The sequence below is a fragment of the Desmodus rotundus genome, chromosome 6, assembly GCF_022682495.2.
Source record: "Desmodus rotundus isolate HL8 chromosome 6, HLdesRot8A.1, whole genome shotgun sequence".
Classification (NCBI taxonomy): domain Eukaryota; kingdom Metazoa; phylum Chordata; class Mammalia; order Chiroptera; family Phyllostomidae; genus Desmodus; species Desmodus rotundus.
Genome location: NC_071392.1, coordinates 132548756 through 132570342, shown reverse-complemented (window position 1 = coordinate 132570342; position 21587 = coordinate 132548756). Strand labels below are relative to the sequence as shown.

At 37.3% G+C, this 21587-nt stretch overlaps 1 protein-coding gene across 1 annotated transcript; it reads right to left on the bottom strand.

The window, feature by feature from the left end:
- Nucleotides 1-1929: 1929 nt before the first annotated feature.
- Nucleotides 1930-19815, bottom strand: NAA20 (N-alpha-acetyltransferase 20, NatB catalytic subunit). The gene is made up of 6 exons (XM_024559275.3): nt 19676-19815; nt 12357-12381; nt 9301-9391; nt 8916-9051; nt 2908-3053; nt 1930-2417 (listed from the first exon to the last, which is right to left on the bottom strand). The coding sequence occupies exons 1-6, from the start codon at nt 19726-19728 to the stop codon at nt 2332-2334; spliced, it is 537 nt and encodes a 178-aa protein (XP_024415043.1). The 5' UTR covers nt 19729-19815; the 3' UTR covers nt 1930-2331.
- Between the last annotated feature and the right edge of the window lie 1772 nt (nt 19816-21587).

Below are 21587 nucleotides of genomic sequence, written 5' to 3'. Positions count from 1 at the left end.
TTCTTCACTCATAAAATGAGCTAATACTTTGCCAACTCATTTTGCAGATTAAATTAGGTGACAACTAGACCTAATGCATTAGTAAGTGCTCAATAAAATGTCCATTCCTGTCTATGGCCATACCACCCTGAATGCACCTGATCTCATCTAAAATGTTCATTCCTTATAGAATTGAATGTGCTTGGATTAATTTAACTTCTAAAATTCTTACTTTTGTGGCCATTTATATTAACTGTTTTTCAAAACATTATTTTGAAAATAATTTACAGTGACTATATATTTCTGAACAAGGTCTTACCAAGAACATATTAGTTAAATTTCAGTTATGCCCTAATTAGTTTCCCAGTCTAGTTGAGCTCTGTAGTGGCTTGTTTAAAAAAGAGTAATATATCTGCCATAAAAATGTTCCATACTCAAGTTTGGGAAACCCTAGACTAAGGGTTAATTAAGCCTTATTAGTGAATTCCCTTATTGGCTTCTCAGTCTTTAATGTGCTACTGTACATATGAATTCCAGTAACGATGCTGGCATGTTCCCCAAACTTACTGGGCATGGGAGTCATTTCTACCTGGTGTACCAATAAATATTTCCCAGCATCCTATAGTAGGAAATGTCTGCCCATAACACCTGACACATTAAACTTACCCGCTTTAGCACATGTGAAAAACACCCAAGGTAACTAAACTATTTGCTAAATATAACTTAAACAGCAAAAGGATGATAGTGTATTTGATGATACATCACATTCTAAAGCAAAAAAATTTGCTTTAATTAAATGACCTGCGATTGTCTAATCTGGCCTATATTTCTCAAGCCTATCTTTTCTTCTTCTGTTCACTGCCCAAGTTATCAAACTAGAACTGTGTATCTTCAAGACTGTTTTTTCCCCTGTAAGGACACATTTATTATCTGTAAACTTAATTGGGAAAATTTATTATTAAATTTGCAAATATAGTACTCACCCATAGGAATAAAAGCTAGTCAATATGTTACTAAATTTTATCTTGAAAATAAGGTAGTTTTTGAGGGCAGAACAAAATAGGACTGTTAGGATAAAAGGGACACCTGTCTTCAGCCTCACTGATTTAGTCATTGGACCAGCATCAGCAGTTGCTGGGTCAGGTTCTGACTGTTGAGGAGTAAGGTCTGCCAAATCAGTGAAGAGGGACATTTGATTTTAACATCCTTTGGCAAAGTGCACAGAGTCAAAGGGTGAAATGAAAACAGGTGGAAATGCTAATAAGAGTGACTACTCGTAAGAGTCTAGCTAAAATTCTGTTTATGTTGCTTGTATGTGTAAAAAAAGAAAATTAGTGATCATGTTTTCAATGCAAACTCTTTTAACACTTTCTGGGAAGTGCCATTAAGGAAATGCATGAAGGAAAAAGTTTTTCTTCCATGGTAGATCATAAAGAATTCATTTCTTGATCATCTTTAACTCTACCAAAATAAGTTCTTTCAAAAGTAAAAGCTCTTTAATAATCATTTATGTGGGCTTTTCTTTAGCTGCTACTTTTACTTGATATTTTCAGATTATTACAGGTGATTAAAATTACATATGAGAACATGTGATTGGCCTATGATCTAGTTACATGGTCTTTTAGCAATTAGGTTCTTTTTTCCCCCTTTAAATAAATTTCAGCATTTTAAGGAGGGTATTTATGGAACGAAACAAAGAAAGAATCCGGGACTAAAAGTATGAAAACAAGTAACTGGGAAGAATTTATTTTTCATTAAGAAGGAAGCTTAAGTATGCCAGACAGGGAGTGTTGAAGTATGCATGTTAAAAATGGAAACAACTGTACTTGAACAACAATAAAACAATGTTTTATATATAAACCAAAAACTTAATGGAGAAACAATATATCCTAAACGATACTTTCTCAACCCTAATTTAGTTTTACAAACTTCCAGGAAACATTTATAGCATCAATAGTGCATTTTATTATGCATCTTAAATTTAGCATTTCATATATGCTTTTAAAGCTTCGGTCAATACAAAATAAAAAATATATATATATGCAGCAGTGGTTCTCAGGCATAGAATTTAGGAGACTGGAGCAAGTGGTTTTTTTTCCCTAGCATCTTATGAGCCATGATAGTAGACTGTTTCCTTCTGACTTAGCTACCTTTCTGATTGAATTTTATCACAGTGGACAGCTTTAGTAGGTATGATATTGCTAACTGAAAACAATGAGATTTAAAATATTTTCTTGAAATCATTAAGACGTAAATGAGTATTTTTCTCTAACAGAGCTCTAAGATCATCCAATGGAAATAATATTGTCCATAAAATACCTGGGACATCAGCCTAAGAACCACTTCCCAGGGTTATTCAATGTCTTCAGGCCTCACAGGATGAGGTAATGGTATGATAGATTTCTTCTCAGTGTCCCTGGAAAGTGCTTTCCTCATATCTGTTAGGAAGCAAAATTTAATGTAAGTAACTACCCTAATTTCAAACTATTTTATATCAAATTTAAAGTATAGAGGAAAATTTCTCATAAGAGGTTTTGTCCCCTACACTGACTTTCACCAGATTCTGAGAGAAATAAATGTCTTTATATAAGTGAGACTCAATCACAAGAAACCAGATGCTAACCAAATCCCAACTGGGATTCAGCTCTTAATACAAATGTTCTTTTGACAGAATCTTAGTAAAAGACCATGCTTGTAATGTAGTAAGACAATAATTGACAGTAATCAGTTATTGGTTAGCTAATATAAATTAACTAGTGGTAGATTTGTAAAGGCAGGTTAAAGGAAATTTATTATATACCAAGTTTAAAATATTATATTCCAACAAAATTATTTTAAGTTTATTAAAATAATTGAATATTTCAGTCTATAGAATGAATGTAAATGTTTGGCTTCCTCTTTGGGTTTCTGCCAGAGAAGGGAGCTTACCATAAGCGTCCTCGTCCGGCTCCCCGTTGCTGGCTGAGTAGTACTCTATGACCGTCCTGTACACACTGTAGCCCAACTGCTTGTACATGTTGACTGCAACTTGGTTAGATACTCTTACAAAGAGGTCAACAAAAAATCCACCTTTTCTTTAATTTATTTTTAAAAAAGAAAATGTTAGAATGTGAGGAACTATAGAAAATAACAGGTACATATATTTTTTAAAACCATAATTGATTTTACTTTGTTTACTCCTCATAAAATGATAGTAATAGGATCCTACAGCTGATTACAAAATAAGTCAACCTTTTTAATGTTGCTGAGAACTTACAACAATTATTTCACTGTATAAAAAGACAGTTTGCATGCTAATATTCAAAACTTACAATACATATTTTCTTAAACTATATACTTTCCAAAAAGCATTTTTCTTTTTTACTACAACTCTGCTAACTGGCTTAAAAAATTGCTGTGTATTTTATGCCACAGTAATTGATATGCTCATTTTACCAATTAAGTCATAGAATACTTTCACTCATATGTACAAATTAAAAATTTTAGGCAAGTACCAGGGTGGCCATGGCCCAAGTGTACCTGTAAGAAATTGGTCACAGCTCTGAAGCCCTCTGGTCCCTCTGGTCAGTGACAGCCTCTCCTTTACCCAGAGGTCTCCATGTCCTGACTCTTGTAATCATTAGCTGTTTGCTTTTTGCTATAGATTTGCTACCTATTATAGTTCAGTTTCTCCTGTTTATGAACTTTATATAAAGGGAAACACACTTTATTCTTTAGTGATAGGCCTCTCAGTCAGTGTTACTCAAGTCAGCCTAGGTGTAGCTAGAGTTTGTTCATCTGCATTTTATTTAGCATTCCATTATATGGATATATACTACAGATTGGCTCTGGTTCTACAGAGAAACATTTACAGTTTTTACTCTTACAAACTATGCTACAATTAATATTTTTGTTGTGTTTCATGCTACAATATCTAAAGTTCATAGCTAGGAATGTTATCACTGGTTCACCAGGGTATATGCACATCTTCAACTTTATTAGATATTGTCTGTTTCTCAATCTACTTGAACCACCTTACACTCTCATAGAAGTGGTATAAGACTCCATTACCACAGTACCAAGGCTTGTTGCATCAGACTTCATTTTTGAAAATCTTATGGAACAATGCTATCTCAGGGTATTATTAGCATTTTGGATTACTAACAAGGCTGAATATATTTTTGCTGGACATTTAGATTTCTTGTTCTGGAGTCCTTACTGATCTCTCATATTTTTCTTCTTCTCCTTTATGCTATAGTTCTATATATTCTGGATATTCAACATTGTGTAAAGCATGTCACAAATCTTTTTTTTGCAGTTTGCATATCTTTTTCCAGTTTGTGGCTTATCTTGTCATTAGCCATATACATCTTTTTTTTTAATCCTCACCCAAGGGCATGCTCATTGATTTTTAGAGAGAAGGGAAGGGGGAAGGAGAGAGAAACACTGATGTCAGAAACATCAATCAGTTGCCTCTCATACGTGCCAGGACGAGGGATCAAGTCTGCAACCCAGGTATGTGTCCTGACCAGAAACTGAACCCATGACCTTTCTGTGTATGGGACTATGCTCAAACCAAGCCACACTAGCCAGGGCATCATTATCCTTATACATTTTCTGGTGAACAAAGTCACTTCACTTCAATGAACTTAAAATATATGAAACTTTCTTTTACAGTTAACATTTTTTTATTGCTTATTTCAAAAGTTCTTTTCTATCTTGAGGTCAGTACATACTCTCCTATATTAACTTCAAAGGGCTTTTTAATTTTGCTTCTCATATCTACATTTTTAATACATCTGGGATTTGTGTACAATAATAGTAATTTGGGGAAAAAAAATTTCCCACATGGATATCCAATTGTGCTACCACCTTTACTGAAAAGTGTATCCTTTTATCACTAATCAACAATTGCCTCCTCTGAGGTATGTAAAAATTGTATGTATTTCTGGATCTGTTTTTCAAATTCTGTTCCACTGTAGTCAACTACTCCAGCCCTAACACACAGTCTTACTCATTACAGCTTGATATCTGAAGGGACAAATCTGCCTATTTTGTTTTTCAGGAATATATTGCCACTTTCTGGCTCTTAACCATTCCCCTGTAAGTCAGAAGCAACTTAGGTCCCACAAAAAATACTTGGGATTTTTATTGCAATTACATTGGCTCTGTGAACCAATGTCCAGTTTACTGTATCAAGTCCTCTATGCCAGAGCAGTAGTTCACCTCTCCATTTAGGTCACCTTCAATACATTTAGATAGGTCATCTTTAATGTCTCTCAGTTCAGTTGTATGAACTTCAGAAGTCTTGCAGCTTTTGTTAGACTTTTCCAACAACTTTGCTTAACTTTCAGTCTAAACCATCAATTTTCAACTGGCATACCACAAGATTTTTTAAAAAATGCAATACACCTATTTAATCAGGAGTACTGACCTCTCTTCTCTTAGACTGTCAAGTAAAAAAAACTGAAAACAGCCAACACAATAGCCACCTATTTTTTTGTCAGATCACAAAAAATGTATTTTTTGGTGGGCCAGAAAACTTTAGTAATTAGTTTATCTATGTCATGAGGTGATAAAGGTTAAAAATCGCTGACCTAAACATTTACTTATAGATTCGTGTGGGTTTTCTATTTGCACAGTCTTAGTGCAAAGTAAATGTTCTCAATCCTCATATCTTTTCCTTGGTTTACTGGTGATGTCTAGTATTTCCAGTATATTACTGAAGAGGGGCAGACTACAAGTGTCATCATCTTGTCCCAGATTTTAAAAGGAAAACATTTAATGCATTCCCATCAGTATTTACTACAGGTTTTTGTAGATATTCCTTTTTCATTTTAAGGAAGTCCTCACCTTTATTTCCTGGTTTGCTAACAGTTTTTAATCAAGAATGAATATTGGATTTTATCAAAGCACTTTCTGCATTTAATGAGATAATTTTCTCCTTTAATCTATTACAGTGGTGGAATATATTTACAGATTTTATTTTATGTACTTACTTTTTAGAAAGCGGGGAAGGGAGGGAGAAAGAAAAGGAAGAGAAACATCTACGTGCGAGAAACATTGATAGGTTACCTCTCCCACGCCCCACACTGGGGACCTGGCATGCAACCCAGGAGTGTGCCCTGAGTGGGAATCGAACCAGCAACCTGACTTGAGGTTTGCAGGCTGGCGCTCAATCCACTGAGCCACACCAGCCAGGGCTACAGATTTTCTAACATTAAAACAACATTCCCTTGATATATCATCCTCTTTACAAATTGCTGTATCCATTTTAATAAGCTTTTCCTGGGATTTTTGCATCTATAATGACATTTTCCTCATCTTTTCCTAATATTTCTTGTCATATTTTATTATCAAGGTTATCTCACCCTTAAAAAAAAAAAGATGAAGAATGTTCCCTCTTTTTGTTTGTGTAAAATTGAACTTATAGTCATTATTTCTTAAATAGAATAAAATTTTTCCAGAAAAGCCATACTCTGTGGGAAGATTTTTGGCTACTGATGGAAATTTTTTAAGTCAGGGATCAGGTCATTATTTTTGTACTGCTCTCAAGCTAAGAACACTTTTTACAATTTTGAAGGGTTTCAAATGTATATGTAATAGAGAGCTCAGATGGCCTGCAAAGCCTAAACATTTACTATCTGGCCCCCCAAAAGTTTGTTGACCCCTGTTCTATATACCCTTAAATCAATTTCTGTCTGATTGTCCATTAGTAAGATGCAGTTCAAACCTCCCATTATGATGATGATTGTCTATTTCTCCATGTAGTTTTGCAAAGTGTTGCATTTTTACTTTGAATCTTTGTCACTTGTTACATAAAATTTTTTGTTACATCTTCCTGATGGATTCAATCTTTTATCAATATGTAATGACTCTTTTTATGCCAGTAATTATTGAACTATACTGTTACTGTTGTTCATGTAAGTATACCAACTGTGTTTTGATCAGAATTTGCATAATTTTGAAAATTTTTTACTTTCAATCTTTCTGTATCTTTAATATTTGCATGTTTCCTGTAGAGTTCTGACAGTCTCCTCTTTTTGCCAATTTTATTTCCTTTTTAATTCAATTTTATTTCCTAACACCACAAGATCTTAATAAACTGTCCACAGTAAGTTATTGCTGACTACAGGTACGATGTGTACAGCTGACTCTAGAGCTTCTTCATCTTTCTTAACTGAAACTATGCTGATTAGTAACTCCCCACTTACCTCAACCCCAGCCCTTGTCCACCACCATTCCATTCTTTGACTCTATGAATTTAATTATTTTACCTATCTGATATAAATGGAATCATGCAGTATTGGTCTTGCTGTGACTGGCTTATTTCATTTAGCATAACGTCCTCAAGTCTTGGGCTTTTAATTGGAGTCATTAGTCCATTAACATTTACTGTTGTAATTACCAAAAATATTTGGATTCACAACTACCATCTTATTTCATGCTTTTTATTTGTCTTGTCAATTTAATTTCCTTTTTGTCTCTTTTGAATTGATTTCTGTCATTCTAGTTTTATCCTACTTATTCGTTTAGAAGTTTATACTGTTTCTATTTTAATATATACATTTAAAAATACATGTATATGTACATGTATATATGGATGGATGGCTATAGGTATACATACACAGCCATACAAATAAAGATCACTTAAATCTCAGGTATTCTTAAGAACTAGAGTTGATTTCTTTTTCGGCTAACACTATTTCCTCTTTTCTCTAAATGAGCTAGAGTTCATCTTGCCACCAACTTGGCTGGGAGAATTTTCAAGCCATTATTACTTCTTTAAAACTCACCTTTATTAAGTTCATTAGTTAAGTATAAAGCCTCACAAGTGCTTCTCAAGCAGCTATTCCCCTTTCCTACATACTTCTAAGCATTTAAAGTACAGGGAAAAAATGGCAGCTTGACAACTGGTTAAACTTATACACACATCTCTTATCTCTTCTAGAAATAAGCTGGCAGGAGGGATCCTCTTTTCATATTATTGTATTACTTTTACCTCACATAATGAAGATGTTTAATATATACAACAGGTCTTTTTTTAAAAGCCTTAATGTTGGCAGTTTCCAAAAACTGCTGCAAGGTACCCAAAACTCAGAGATGCTGTAGGATATTTCAGTTGTTCAGGGAAAACACAGATAAACCTTACATATCAGACATTAGCAAGCTACTAGTTTGTGATGTAGTTCAAAGATGCAGCATTGCAACATGTTACATTCCCTTTGGTGACAATATGTTTATAAAGCCAGCTTTGGGGCAGTTCCTATGATTAAAAAAGAAACAAAAAACACCACCATGTGAAAATCAATGTGAAACAGGAATGTAGGTGGTCATGTCCATCTGTTTCCAAGGTCTGAGACGTCATACAATACATAACATGTGCATCAGCCAACAACCGCAATTATTTAACAATTAAATAAAAACATTTTTTTCAGTCTGTTTTTATTTTTCTAAACAGCTACTTGGTTGTTAGGATATGAATACTAAGTCATTAGGACATAAATGCTTAAGACTAAACTGTTTCCTTTCGGCCAAGAGGCACTGTGAAAAAATTATTAAGATGCCAAGAGCAATGTTAACAAAATTTGGGAATATCTACCATAGTGGCAAGAATACTAAAAGAAACCTTAAGGGCTAGTCTTTCATTTCTACCATAGTGGCAAGAATACTAAAAGAAACCTTAAGGGCTAGTCTTTCATTCCACCAATTACCCAGCTTATAGGTCACTTACTTCGCCTTAATTTTCCTCAATGGCAAAACAGAGACAATGAGACCATTCTGAATATGTGACAGAATTATTGTGAGGACTACTGGAGGCTACAAATGAAATTCCTGTAAACTGTAGTGCATGGTATTTATTCACCCTGAAGGAAAAAAAGTCTTATAATAAATATTCACAAGAAGAAAAAGCAAACGGTCAGGGACCATATATTATTAGAAAAGTGGGATCTCACCTTTCTGAAATCTCTTCTAGTAACTCCATAAGTTTAGCAGCCAAACCAAGACGTCGAAATTCTGGGGCAACAGACAGAGCTGTGACATGTCCATGCCATTCTTCCCTAGCAACTGAGCCTTCTGCTTTACCCATAACTGTCAACAAAGATTGCATTCATTAATAAACACGTGGTTTTACGCATTAATAAAGAATTACTGTTTGGTAGGTACATTTTTCTTTAATTTACAGAAGGGATCAGTGAGTTGTCTAATGGTTGAAAAGGCAATAAAATTATAGACATCATGATCATACTTTCAATTCTTTATCAATTTAAATAAATTAGTTGAACCTATATTAAAATCTTAACTACCTATCCAAAAAAGTACTAGTGGTATCATACTTACTATAACCCATTAACTCTCCACCAGGTGCCTCTGCAACGATGAAATACTCTGGCCAATGGGCGAGGTACTGTAAGTAAAAAGGAATCCCATACTAGAGTCTTGTTAAGGAGTGCACAAAGCAATGGACAATAACAAGTTCATTCCTTCATAAAAGGAATATTTTAAAGAAAATTTCCTTTAAAAATTATACTGTTACTTTATCCCTAGCCCTATATATGTGATTTCTATAATCATATCATTATGTGAAATATTTAGGTTAGTGCTAATTTTTAACAATTTCCTGAACATATAACGTCAAATGTGAATGGAGACCCAGCATCTAATAGAAAGCAGAGAACCAGGACTCCGAAGTTCTATGATCAGTCTCCCTACTGACCACACTGTAGCCTAAATCTTGGCATAGCACTTATCCTCACCTGATAATACTCATTTGTTTACCAGCTGTCTTCCCTTAGAATATGAGTAATGTTCTCTCTATCTCTGGAGCTTGCCGCATAGATGCTCAATGTTTATTTTTCCACATTTGTAGGAAAATCAGACTGGTTTCTACTTTAGCTTCAGCTATGAGACTGTGAAAGTAACTTTAAAACTGAGTACTCCCTAGTCATCTTTTATTTGGTAAATTATGAACTGGCATAATTTATACAATTCATGTATACTGACTATGGCAAAGTTGTACATACTTCTATATTTTGGATGAGAAATTTTTCTTCTATGATGAATTGCTTATCTTGGAAACAAAACAAAAAACACTAAGTACTTCCAAAGGCAACTTAACAATTACCCAGTTTTCCCTTCCACTGATTCAGATTTTCCATTTCTAATAATGCAAATAAAAGCTGACTTAAGAGTGAATGCCTGAATAATTTGTGCATTACTTAACTCTTCAACCCTGTTGTCCTTACTGATATGCATTCATTCCTATAGTTCTTATTAGTGTAAGCTTGCTGATCCAATTCTATAAAGGGACATATCAATCATATATATTTTTTTAAAGTTCCTGGAAAGCCTGTTCAGTAAATTCTTCAAACGCTCCTCTGAAGGACAAGCTTTATTTTCAATACTCTTCAAACATAACCCTTAAAATGACAGGCCAGCATCTTCCTGCCTGCAGCCCGAAAACATACTGTAATTGTCTCTCCTCCAGCTAATGGAAGAGACCCAGAAGCTCATGATCAACCACTGGGATCTGACAGGTTACTTTCAAATATGGCTGCACCTAGATTATGAGACTTTTACTGTAAGTTTTATAGGTAACTGGATATACACCATATAAGTTGATTTGCATCCTAATATTTTCCCTTATTATGCAGTGAAAATTTGTCCTTTAGAATCTTTCAGAATTCTTTTCCTTTTTTTGAAATATGGATACGTCTTTAATAGGTCATAGTTTTAAAAACACAAATGAAAACTTGTGAGATTTTTTACCTTTTCCCACTCAACTATATTTATATGTAGCCCTGTTGTTGTCTCTATCTACAGTTAATTTCTACTACTATAAGTATTCCATTATGTGAAAAGACTATTTAAATATACTCTCCCTTGACAGTGGACATCTGGGTGGTTTCCACTTTCTCAAAAACTTTTTAAAATCCTTTATGAATACAAAATAGTTTATTTAGTCATTTCCTTATTGTTGTGTATGTTACTCCAAATTTTTAATATTATAATTCTGCAATAAACATTTTTGCAATGACATAACTAAGAGGTTGAAAACATTTTCTGTAAAGGGCCAAATAGTAAATATTTTAGGCTGTGTGGTCCATATGGTCTCTGTTGCAACTACTCAACCTGGGAAAGGCATGGACAAAAGCCACAGATAATAGTAAGTTACTTAGTATAGCCGTGTCCCAATAAAACTTTATTCACAAAAACAGGCACTGGGCCAACTTGACTCATGCACCTTCGTTTGCCAGGCCCTGACATAATTGCCCCTGTTGCTTATTATTTTCCACTTTTAGGAAATGGAATTACTAATAATTACTTGCCAAAGTGCCTTCTAGAAAACTATTGCAGTTTCTATGTTCACTAGCAATTTATGAGAATATTCCTGTAACTTCACCCTCATCAGCACTGTTTTACCATTTTTTTAAATTCTTGATAATTTGATAGGTAAAACATCACATCTCATTTTGCTTTTAATTTGCATGTCTTTTGACTGGTGAGACTAAACTCATAGTATGTTCACTAGTCTCCTACATGCCCTCTTTTATTAAATTATCAGTTAATATTACCGCCCTACCCTACAATGGATATGGATAACCCAGAAATCCAACTTTGTGTTTTAAGACACTGAGAATGTGGGGGTTGCCTGTTAGTGTAACATAACCCAAAGTAGCCTAACTTCACACCTTTGCCCATTTTTCTATTGGGGAACATGATAGATACTGCTAATTGTTCCCTCAAATCCTCTCTTTACTATGTAACAAGCCCCAATTTAAAGCTAGGCTCATTCTGGGGCTTTTAAATAAGTGGAGCAAGATGCAGGTGCTGGTCAATGAGATACAGAGGGCTGTGTGGTACTTCCCAAATGTACCCCTAAAAGGAAAGGACACTCTCCACTTCTTGTCTGTTGATCCTTGTGACAGGAACACGGATGTGATGCCATTTGCTCTGGCAGCCATGGGATACGAAGGCCAAGGTCACCCTGGGAATGGCAGAGTGGTTCAAGTGCAGTACCGGGTCACTGGTGACTACATGGAACCACCACCTGCCCTGGATTGCTCGTCATTTCCAGACTTCACTCACAACAAAGAAATAACCCATCTTGCTGAACTCACTGCTTTCTGTTGTGTACAGCCATACTTCCTACAAAGAGGGAAGCTGGGCAAGGAAGCTGGTAGTATTGTTATAGATTTATGAGGTCATTGTATTAGCAGCTTGTCGGGCAGGTTTAAGACAACTCTTATTCCCAGTTGTTCTTGTAAATTGCTTTTAAGGTTGCTTATGATGCTGACTTACCTGCAAATTTTAAAGTTTTCCAATACTTGTATATTTTTCCCATTTGTTTCTCTATTTTCCTCTCAATAAGCCTTAACTTTTTAAAAAAAGGATACAGTTTCTGTAAGTGGATCCAAGTTACTGAAAGAAATGAGAATTATCAGTAGTAAGCAGTGTTTACAAAACCAGTTTAAATAAGCCCATTAAAAATAAAAAATAATAATATGCACAAGGAAATTAACACACACTAAATCCACTTTAAAGCCAACTTTAGGGCTAAGGAACATGGTTGAAATTACCTAATAGCCATTTGCAAAATGATAGTTGCAAAATTTTTTTACTGTAGAGAGAACTTTCAAGACCTACTCTCGGCAACTTTTAAATATGCAATACTATTATTAATTATGTTCACCATACTACCCACCACATGCCCATGCCTTATTTTATAGCTGGAAGTTTCGTACCTTTTAACCCCTTTACTCATTTTGCATAAATAACTTTTTTAAAAATTTGTATGCAACCACAAAAGACCTCAAATAGCCAAAGTAATCCTGAGAAAAATTAACAAAGCTGGAGGTATCATACTCCCTGCAAACTATACTACAAAACTACAGTAATCAAAATAATATTTATGGTATCGGCAGAAAAACACACACACAGACCAAAACTGAGAGCCCAGAAATAAACCCACACATATATGGGCAACTAATTTTTGATAGAAGACCCAAGAATATACAATGAAAAAAAACTGTATTGGGAAAACTGAAGAGCCATATGCATAAGAATGAAACTAGACTACTATCTTATACCACACACAAAGTTAACTCAAAATTTATTTGAATGTGAGACCTGAATAAAATACATAGAAGAAAACACAGACACTACACTTATAGACAACAGTCATAGAAGTTATTTTTTGTGAACTTGATCTCAAATGCAAGTGAAACAAAGGAAGAATAAATTAATGGGACTATATCAAACTAAAAACTTCCACAAAGCAAAAGAAACCATCAACAAAACCAAAAAGCAACCAACCAAATGGGGGCGGATAGAAAGAACTAACAAAACTCAACAACAAAAAAATTCAATTAAAAATGGGCAGAGGACCTGAATAGACACTTTTCCAAAGAAGACATAATGATAGTCAAAAGACATATAACATTACTAGTTATTAGGGAAATGCAAATTAAAAGCACAATGAAATACCAATCCACACCTGTTAGAATGGCTATTATCAAAAAGACAAGAAATATGTGTTGAAGAGGTTGTGAAGAAACCTTCATACACTGTGGATGCAAATGTAAATTAAATTAGTACAGCTACTATAGAAAACAAAAAAATTCCTCAAAAAAATTAAGAATAGAACAACCATATGATCCAGCAGTTCCTCTTCTGGGTACTTACCCAAAAATACTTATGCATAAAGATGTGTGTGTCCCTATTTTCACTGCATTATTTACAATAGCTAAGATATGGAAACAACCCAAGTGTCCACTGATGGATGATTGGACAAAAATAGTGTGGTATGTAGATAAAGTGGACTACTACTCAGCTTTAAGAAATGAAATCTGGCCTTTGTTAAGCACAGATGAATCGTGAGAGTATTATGCTAAGTGAAGTAAGTCAGATGGTCAGTGGGGTGGTGAAGGGGCAAAGTGGGTAAAGGGAGTCAGATACATGGTAACAGAATCTAGACGTCAGGTAAGGAGCATGTAATAGAACACACAGATGTCAAATGATGTACACCTGTATATATGTTTATATGCTGTTATTAACTAGCGTTACCCCAAATAATTTATTGTTTTTTAAAAAAAGTAAAATCAAGTTAAAATGATCAAAGCAAAAAAGTAGAAAAGAGGTCTTTCAGGTTGTAGAAACAGGCATAACCAGTCCCTCTTTTGGTAGGAGGGTGAATAAAAACAGTGACCACTTTGATTTTGCTGCTATGTAAAAAGTCCCTTGTTATAAATATGAATAATGCTTAAGGGAAAGGAAGACGAACACTAAGTCCCTGTTACAGGCTAACACTGTGCTCAGCACTTTCTCTGAAAGATTAACAATTAACTTTGTAATTAAAAATAAGCAATTAAGGGACTTCCAGCAATGATAGAGGTGAAGGTAGATACACTTTGCCTCCAAGCACAACCAAAAGGAGAACGACAACAAATAAAAATAAATAACCAGAACTGACAGAAAATCAAACTGTATGGAAGTCCAATAACCAAGGAGTTAAAGAGGAAACATTCATTCAGACAGGTAGGAGGGGTGGACACAGGTAGCTGGTGGGGAGAGGACATGCAGCAAGGTGGCAGCTGTAGGACCGGGGCAGGTAGTCCTACATTTGCATGAGGATAAACCAGGAGGAACAACTGGGGAGCAAGACAGACCACCCAATCCAGGGCTCCAGGTGGGGAAATAAAGCCTCAAAACCTCTGGCTGTAAAAACCTCTGGGGGTTGCAGTGCGGGGAGAAACTCCCAGCCTCACAGGAGAGTTCACTGGAGAGACCCACAGGGTCCTAGAAAATACACAAACCCATCCACCCAGGAATCAGCACCAGAAGGGCCCAATTTGCTTCTGGGTAGCAGGGGAAAGCCGGCCCAGAGCTGAACAAGTGGCATTGTTCCCTCTCTGACACCTCCCCTACCTACAGCACCACAACACAGCAATGTGGGTTGCCCCACCCTGGTGAAAACCTACGGCTCCACGCCCTACAGTGTAACAGGTACACCGAGACAAAGAAATATGGCCCAAATGAAAGAACAGATCAAAGCTCTAAAAAGAGAACGAAGCAATGAAGAGATTGCCAACCTATCAGATAGATGCACAGTTCAAAACACTGGTCGTCAGGATGCTCACAGAAATGGTTGAGTATGGTAGCAAAAAAAAAAAAAGAGGAAGAATTGAATACTGTGAAAAGTGAAATAAAGGAATATGTACAAGGAACCAACAGTGATGGGAAGGAAACTGGGACTGAAACCAATCATTTGAACCAGAAGGGAAAAATAACATTCAACCAGAACAGAATGAAGAAACAAGAATTCAAAAAAATGAGGAGAGGACAACTTTAAACATTCCAACATTCGAATCATTGGGGTGCCAGGAAAAGAGGAAGACAAGAAACTGAAAACTTATTTGAAAGAATAATGAAGGAGAACTTCCCCAATCTGACAAAGGAAACAGACTTCCTGGAAGTCCAGGAAGCTCAGAGTCCCAAAGCAGTTGGGTCCGAGGAAGCACACACCAAGGCACATCATAATTCCATTACCCAAGATGAAAGGATAAGGAGAGACTCTGAAAAGCAGTAAGAGAAAAGGAGACAGTTACCAAGATTACTGTATCCAGCAAAGCTATCATTTAGAATGGAAGGGCAGATAAAGTGCTTCCCAGATAAGGTAAGGTTAAAGGAGTTCATCATCACCAAGCCCTTATTATATGAAATGTTAAAGGGACTTATCTAAGAGAAAGAAGAAGATCTAAACTATGAGCAGTAAAATGACAACAAACTCACAACTATCAACAACCAACCCTAAAAAGAAAAAAAAAAAGGAAAGAAAACAAACAAACTAAGCCAACAACTAAAACAGGAACAGAATCACAGAAATGGAGATCATGTGAAGGGTTATCAGTGGGGAGGGGGGAGGATGCAGAATGGGGGAAAAGGTACAGGAAATAAGCAGCATAAATAGTAGGTACAAAATAGGCAGGGGGAGGTTAAGAATGGTATAGGAAATGGAGAAGTCTAAGAATTTATATGTATGACCCAGGGACATGAACTAAGGTGGCGGAATGCTGGTAGGAGGGGAGTGCAGTGTGGAGGGGAATAAAGGGGAGAAAAAAATGTGATAACTGTAATAGTATAATCAATAAAATATACTTTAAAAAAATAAGCAATTAGAAGACAGGCATTTATTATCAATGCTTACCCAATAGAATTAGTGATCAAATTACCAGAGCAACAATTATTTATTTAAATTTCTTTCTAAAGATTTTATTTTTATTTTTAGAGAAGGGAAGGGAGGTTGAAAAAGAGGGAGAGAAACATCAATTTGTGGTTGCCTATCGTGCACCCCTACTGGGGACCCGGCCTGCAACCTAGGCATTTGCCCTGACTGGTAATCGAACCAGCGACCCTTTGCTTTATAGTCCAACGCTCAATCCACTGAGCCACACCAGCCAGGGCTAGAGCAATAATTTTTTAAAAGCCTTTTTTAAATTTTTCTCTACAAAATTGCCAATATTTTTAACAAAGAGAGAACTGTAGAGTAGGAAGAAAGTGATGTTACCTAAATGAGCAATGTGAAGATGAGTACAATCGCCAAAATTTAGGAACTAGGATGTTGTTGCTTTGGCAGCATTCATACTTACAATCTTCAGATATAATTATATTGCCAAAGACAAATTATTTCATCATGTATTATAAACACCACGTTTCCCCAGACCTATCATAAAGTTGCATGATATTTTTTTTAAAGAAAACACTTTATTTAAAAAAATTTAGTGACATGAGTGGCATTGTTTTAACAATTTTACAGAACTTCTTAATATCTGGCCTAGTAGAAGAGAGCTGGATTCTCAGCTCTGTCTGTTATTATGCTTGCTGTTGCAAGATCACACATCTGGAAAACTCCACTATGTGAGAGAGTGAGAGTGGAAAAGGCAAAAAATCACCTTAGTATTATCATGAAAATAGCTCTGACGTCACGTCACAGAGCCCCAAAACAATCTTGAGGGGCCCCAGTGCACACCTGGAGAATCACTTGCTCTAACATATTCTCTCTTGTTGCCTCAACTGTCCAACAGGCCACCCCCCTTCTTGATTTCAGCTGCTTTCTATTTCACAAAGAAAATACAACAGTAAGAAGAAAGCTTCACTAAGTTCCCACCACCAAACCCAGCCAACTATAACCTTCTGCACTTACTCTACTTGTACTCCTATAACCATGCCTGGAGTTCTGATAAACAGATCCCACCACCTCCACTACTCGGGACCCTGCTCCTGTAGTTCTCCACTCCCTTCTGGAAGAAATGTGCAAATATACTTTACAATTAGCTATCAGCAGTTCTTGACATAGTCCCCCACTCCCTCCACCTGAAACACCTGCAACACCTCAGCTTCCAAGACCCTACCATCAGGTTTTCCTCCCGCCTCACTGGGCCAGTACATCTTCACCCTAACACTTGATTGATGCCCCATGGCACCATCTCAGAGTCTCTTTTTTCTATATACACTCACTCCATCACTCATGTCACTAGCCTCTAGGTTTCAATGCCATAGTGTTGACACCAAATTTCTATCATTAGCCCAAAACTAAACTTGAGACCTCTATGCCCAGATACCTACCTGAATTCTACACCTGAGGTTTCTCAGTGCACATGGCAGAGAATCCAAAGTCCTATGATGGCCTCTCCAAGATCGAGCCCTTTGACTGTGACCTCATCACCTCACACCCACACTCATTCTGCTCCAGCCACACTGATTGTTTTCCTGTTTTGTTCTCCAGTATGGCTCCATAAACAGGTACACAAATAATTTTCCAAGAATAAATAAAACATTTGTTAAATTAATTCTAATGTTTCTACATCCACTGCTTCTTTCCATTCTGGCTGCAACAACCCTACTCCCACCATTCTCAGAGTTCTCTACAGAAATGCCCTAATCAAAGTGGAGAAAATGGGGAGGAAGACGAGTTCCTCTACCGGTGTACTCCAAAGAGACCTTGTTAAGTTGAATGATTCTTTGAAATCTAATGTTTTATTGTTTAATCTAGAGTTTATTTTCCTTCTCTCTATTCATTTTCACATAAAATAGTATTGTCCCTTCCCTGATCTTCAGCTAAAACTGATTCTCCAAGAAGCTTTGCCTTTTCTATTCTTGAAGCTTCAAGGCACAGTCACCTCCCAGGCCAGCACCTCCCATGTTCAAGCCTTAGTTAAGTTGTTACCTCTGGGCCATTGCCAAGACCACCTAAATGGCTTACCTGCCTGGTATACCTTCTCTAATCTCCTCCTATTCCACACAGTTCTGTGTGGAAGAGTAAGGCTTCAGAGCAATAGTTCTCAAACAGCGTAGTATTTGCACTTCCAAAATGTTCTCCAATGGTCGGGGATCACTTTTTAAGAACCACTACTCTAGTGCCAATCTCCTTGGATTAGACTCCTTGTTTGGCTCACTCCCGCTGCAAAGCTCCAACTAACACCTGGAACAGTTCATTTCAGCTCTCAGTTATCTTAATTTACTCATACACAAAATGGGGATAATGAGACTACCTACTCAGAGAATTGAGGATTAAATAGGTTATTACAGTGCCAATGCAATTAGAGCCCAACACAAATTATCTTAACTATGCTGCTTCAACTGGGAGGTGACCAAAAACTAACAAAGAAAAAAACCTCTTCCAACAGGATCAAGTGTAAACCCCTCAACAATGGAGCAAAAGTCATTTCACCATTTTCTCTCTGGCTACTCAGTTACAGAAACCCACCACTACAGACACGCTCATCTCCCAGTTGTCTGGCCACGCCTCAAGCTTTCTCACGTATCACCCCTTTTCTTCTCCAGAACTTCCCTTCTCATCATTATCAACATTTTGTCCATCCTTCAAAAGCTGATGTGGGATCGGTCGGTGGGTGGATGAATGGGTTTTGATGAAACCAATGTAGCAAAATGTTAATTGTAGAATTCGGCTAATGTGTCTGTCTAGATAGGTGTTCATGGTAAAAATGTCAACTCTTTAAACATCCATACATTTTCATAACAAAAAGTTTTCTTAAAAAAAAAATGGTACCTACAAGTCACATATCCTGACAACTCGAATTGAAAGAAACTGCAACAAATGGGCCTCCACCAGCATGTACCCCCACCCTGACTGTGCAGAGCAGAAAAGCTGTCTAGGCTGGGATCGCCGCTCCAGGAACAAGAGGTACAAAACCAAACCCCGACTTCGAGAGGAACCGCTGCGGAAGTGCCATGACGAAGTATCATTTCAATCAACAAGTTAACCGCTACCACTGGGGAGGCTGGAACACTTACCTATTACCTACTGACCTCGCAACGACCTCGGCGGCCCTTACTTCTAGGGTGTCCGCAGCAAGAAGACGAAGCCGAGTCACTAGACCGTACGCAGCAGAGCCCAGGGCCAGGTCGTGGGCTCAGGGCCCGCCCCTACCTCCAACCACCCCAGTGCTGCCTGATAACCACAGGAGAGACTGCCGGCTGCCGCCCCAGCGTCAACGAGCGCTGAGGGTAGCCGAATGAAGTTTGAACGCCTCCGCCAAGGTCAGTAAGGCAGTCCGTGCATCCGCCCCGTCCCCCGCCTCCGACCCTGCAGCACCCAGGCAGCCACCATTGGCAGAGGGCGGAGTCAATTCCTCGAACCCCGGCCCGGGTGAGGGCGAGCCTCCACCAGTATTCGCCCAGTGCGCATCTCACTCACATGTTGTTGAAGCGGAACAGGTCGTCGCACGTGAAGGCCCGCAGAGTGGTCATTACGCCGCCGCCCCCAAAGCCGGCTCGCCGCTAATTCCCCTACTACTCCGGAAGTCACCCACCGAGCGGCCACAAAGAATCGCAGCAGGCAACTTCTTCCGGGTCACCAGTTGCTCAGCAACCACGCAGTGACGCAGCTCCCCCTAACGGCTAGTCAGGAATTGCCGGACCACCTTTGTAAGGTCAAAAGGGGTCTTCTGTCTCAGACCTGGAAACCCCTCCAAGCCGGTGACTGGAGAAAGTAGGCAATGCGTCACCACCTACAAAGTAGACACAAAGCTGCCGAGATTAGGAAATCAAAGCGGAAAAGTGGGATTCAAGATCACTTATGTGCCACTTGGCAAATGAGGAAGGAAGCGGAGAGAAATGGGATGATCCATGTTCCAGAGAGTGCTGTCCCAATGATGCAAAAAAATATGGGATCTCAAATTATCTAATAATATGTTTTTTAAAAAAAGGAAAGGTGAAATTAATTTTAGGGATTTTTTTTTATTTTTTTTAATTTTTATTGTTACTCAATTACAGTTGTCTGCATTTTCTCCCCATCCCTCCACCCCACCCCAGCCAAACCCACCTCCCTCCCCTGCCTCCACCCTCCCCGTTGATTTTGTCCCTGTGTCCTTTATAAGGAAACCCCTCTCCCCACTGAAAACCCCTGAAAACCCCTCTCCCCACTGAAAACCCCTGAAAACCCCTCTCCCCACTGTCCCCTCCTCACTCCCCTCTGGCTATTGTTAGATTGTTCTTAACTTCAATGTCTCTGGTTATATTTTGTTTGCTTTTTTCTTTTGTTGATTGTATGGAAAGATGAAATTAATTTTAATAATATATTTTATTTTACCCAGTATATCCAAAATATTATTGTTTCACATGTAATCAATACAAAAACTATTGATGGAATACTTTACCTTTTTTTTGGTATAAGTATTTTAAATCATGTGTGTATTTTATGTTTGTAATGTATTTCAGTCTGAGAGCTAAACTATTATCAGAAATACTTGTTCTGTATTTAGATTTCATAAAATTTAAACATAAAATGTATGGTTAAAAAATGGATTTGCATACCCAAACAGTTTCAATGATGCTGTTTTCAAATAACCGAGTGAAACATCAGTTTTCAAGTTTAAATTAGTGAAAAACTTCATTCAGTGGCCCTAAGCACATTTCCAGTATTCAGTAGCCCCATGGGTAGTAGCAACCACCATGTTGAATGACCCAGGTCCAGAGGTTAAGAAATAAGCCTCATGTTCTACCCATTCTTGGAAGTTCTTTCTCCTCACCCCCTTTCCAAGCAACTACCAAGGGGATTTTGTGGGGTCGGTGGCACAAGTCAAACCAATTCAAAGGACTCAAGAAGAAATCTAAATTCTGGGGTTCTCAAGTGTCTAACTGCCCTGGGGCCCAAGTTGGTACATAGGAATCTCCTCAGCAGGCCCCTGCCAAGACATGTAGCTCAGGCACAGGACGAGAGTGAGCAGATAGTTGAGGAAGTAAGTAGACCCGTATGAAGGATCTTTCAAGATCCAAGATCAGCTCCAGACATTGTTTTCAAAACTTCAACAATATAGGCATGTGAGTGTAAACACATGTGTAAAAGTCCCTGGGACTTACAAACTCTTATCCACATGTACTACAAATGCATGAAGGGGACAAAATGTGACATCATGAGCTCAGCTTCCTCCTGCCAGGTGTTTAAACTGGGAGAAATTTTAGAGGCAATTTCATTTCAGGAAAGCCTAATGTGCCACAATAAATGAATGTTAAAGGATGACTTTTTAGAAAAGGTAAAATTATTATACCCATGTAAATATAAAATGAACATTTGTCAAAGATTTTAGCTCTTTAATCAATGAAAGGAT